Source organism: Nannospalax galili, unplaced genomic scaffold (genome assembly GCF_000622305.1).
Source record: "Nannospalax galili isolate Female #2095 unplaced genomic scaffold, S.galili_v1.0 C49656999, whole genome shotgun sequence".
NCBI lineage: Eukaryota > Metazoa > Chordata > Mammalia > Rodentia > Spalacidae > Nannospalax > Nannospalax galili.
The window spans coordinates 1-2533 of record NW_008480714.1 but is presented as its reverse complement, the minus strand read 5'-3'; the positions used below and the strand labels follow the sequence as shown (position 1 = coordinate 2533).

The 2533-nt window shown below is 48.5% G+C and overlaps 1 protein-coding gene across 1 annotated transcript; it reads left to right on the top strand.

The window, feature by feature from the left end:
* The first annotated feature begins 779 nt into the window (after window positions 1-779).
* On the top strand, window positions 780-2002 carry Lbp (lipopolysaccharide binding protein). Its single transcript, XM_029560369.1, has 2 exons — window positions 780-1393; window positions 1900-2002. Exons 1-2 carry the CDS (start codon window positions 1185-1187, stop codon window positions 1970-1972), a joined length of 282 nt encoding a protein of 93 aa, XP_029416229.1. The 5' UTR covers window positions 780-1184; the 3' UTR covers window positions 1973-2002.
* The last annotated feature ends 531 nt before the right edge of the window (window positions 2003-2533 follow it).

Sequence of the window (2533 nt, the reverse complement as noted above, 5' to 3'; positions counted from 1 at the left end):
TGTAAGTGCACCCATGTTGTACAATGCCTGCAGAGGTCAGAAGAGGGTGTCGGACACCCTGGAACTGGAGTTATGAACAATTGTTATCCACCATGTGGGTGCTGGGAATTGAACCAAGGTCCTCTGTAAGGGCAGTCAGTGTTGATATTTTAACCCTTGTGTAGAGAGTCCAGGTCATGAGCAGACCTCATTCTGCCTTGTAGTTTCAAAGGTTGCACAGAGCATGTATGCCCAAAGCATATTCAAGCTGTTTCTCTTTTTTAAGAATTATTGTATTTGTAATTATATGTATGTGTGGGTGTGCATATGCACATGAGTGCAGGTGCCTGTAAAGGCCAGACACATTGGATTCCTCTGGAGCTGGAGTTACAGACTGTTGTGAGTTGTCCCAGTGAGTGCTGGGAACCACACTCAGGTCCTCTGCTGCTGGGCCATCTCTCCAGCCAGTCAAGCTGTTTCTTGAAGTTGTTTCTTTGCCTTTGGCTGTTCCTCATGATGCTTCAATGAGCTGCCCCACACATGCATTCCAGAAGAAAGCCACTGGAGAAAGAGTAAGAAGTCAGCTGGATGGGCTTGAAAGAATGTGTGCTGGAATTCAGGGAGCCCCAGTGGGTTGTACTTCAGAAAGCGACCCAGTGTCCTCTGCAGGCCAGAGCACCTGCACTGTGGATTAATCATCATCTCCCCCACACAGGGTATTAAGACTTCAAGAGTCTTCTCAACACCGTGGGTGAAAACTGGCATTGCTATAGGTTCATTTTTCATAACTTTTCTGATATTTATTGGCCATCGAAGCTGCTATTCAGATCTTTGATTCTTTTCAAGTTGCTCTGTCCTTTCCTTATTAATTCATCCTTTGTATGTTAAGGACATGAGCCCCGTGTCTGCTGACATGTTAAGGGGACACACTCTCTCTGGGGATGCGATTCTTTCCACTGTGCATATTGTGGGGCGGGGGTTGTTCTCTAGTTTCCGAGTCTGCCAGCCATTTCATTTCTGGCTTATGAGATGCCGAATCTTGCTAGATGAACTTCTGCCATTCCCGGACAGAAAACACTGGTCCCAGGCATTCTGCTAGATCTTTTATTTGTTATTAAGTCTTTTTTCGTTTGTTATTAAATTGTAGCTCTTTGCTCAGCTTCATGTATTTTGAGTAAGAATTGAGCTTTCTGCGGTCTCCCCAAATGGTGGCAGAGCCTAATAGAGGAATCACAGCTCCCTCTCTAATCTCCCCTAGGAAGGTTCAGAGCTCCTTTGACCTGAGCGTCAAAGGCATCACCATTTCAGTGGACCTCCTGCTGGGCAGCAATCCCTCAGGGAGACCCACCGTCACTACTTCCCAGTGCAACAGCCGCATCCGAGATGTTGACTTGGACATATCTGGAAAACTGGGGTGAGTCATTGCAGGGACCCTGGCAGCTTGACCCTGAGTGTGGCCCTCAGGGGTTATGAGAACAGTCTGGATGCTGGTGGAATGCTCAGCATACCATGGGTACTTGGGGACCATCCTTTGGAAGACCCTATTGGGACAGACAGGCACAAACTGAAGCCAGGAGTGTGGAACTGTCAACGCCTAGGAAACCTTTGTAAAGGGAAGAAGATTTGGCTAGTGAAGGAATGCACAAGCTTTGACTGAAGTTGTAAAAACAGTTGAAGTCCACAGTCAAGTCATTCTGTCTCCGAGTCTCTGTTCCCTTGGTTAAAAAATAGGACTCTCCAGCTCCAACCCCAAACCCACTGATCTTGCCAGATACAAAAGGAGACTGGAGCCAGCCACATTGGGCCACATCCAGGCTCTGGGTTCTAGGGCTCAGGATAGTGTGGACCTGGCTCTCCCCATCCCCACTGTCCCTACACTCAGTGGCAAACAGCTGACTGTGCACTGTGTCCCCTGCCCAGGTGGCTGCTGGAACTTTTCCAAAACCAGATCGAGTCCAAGTTCCGAAGAATTCTGGAGAGTAGGGTAAGATAAAGGCCACTGGGAAGGAAGGGGGTCTTCAAGGGCCTCGGCCCCTAAGCAGGCTGTGGGGCTGGTTAGACACACCTGGGCCACAGAGCCAGCCTGAGGCAGAGCAGTGGCAACACTCCAGTCTCTGGACTCAGGCCCATCTGGTGCCTGGCCAAAGTAAAATGGAGTGTGGAGGGCAGAGACTCCAGCCCTCCCTGCCTGGTCTTGTTCACTGTTCCCCATGTCTGGGACCAAACTTCCAAAAGAAAGTCATCACCTAGGTGCCTGCAGAGACCTGGCAGATGCCGGGCCAGGTGGGAACTGAGCAAACTCATGAGCACTCGCCCTGGCTGCAGAACCCAGGGATACCGTGTCTGATTTTCTCGTTTAAAAAATAATGTAAAATCTCCAGATTTTTATAAGATTTGGCTGAAACAAAGACATTGTATTTCATGTTAAGGTTTATTTCCTACAAACACCCCTTCACCCCCAAATCTCATTTCTGAGGTATTGCACTTTTGGAACTGTGTCTGTAACACTGATTCTGTCGAAAGGGAGAAAATAAGGGAAGAGGAATGAGGAAAA

Coding starts and splice junctions, on each gene's coding strand:
- Lbp (XM_029560369.1), top strand. CDS start 1,185: ATGGTGGCAGAGCCTAATAGAGGAATCACAGCTCCCTCTCTAATCTCC. Junction 1,394..1,899: donor GACATATCTGGAAAACTGGG/GTGAGTCATTGC, acceptor TCCCCTGCCCAG/GTGGCTGCTGGAACTTTTCC.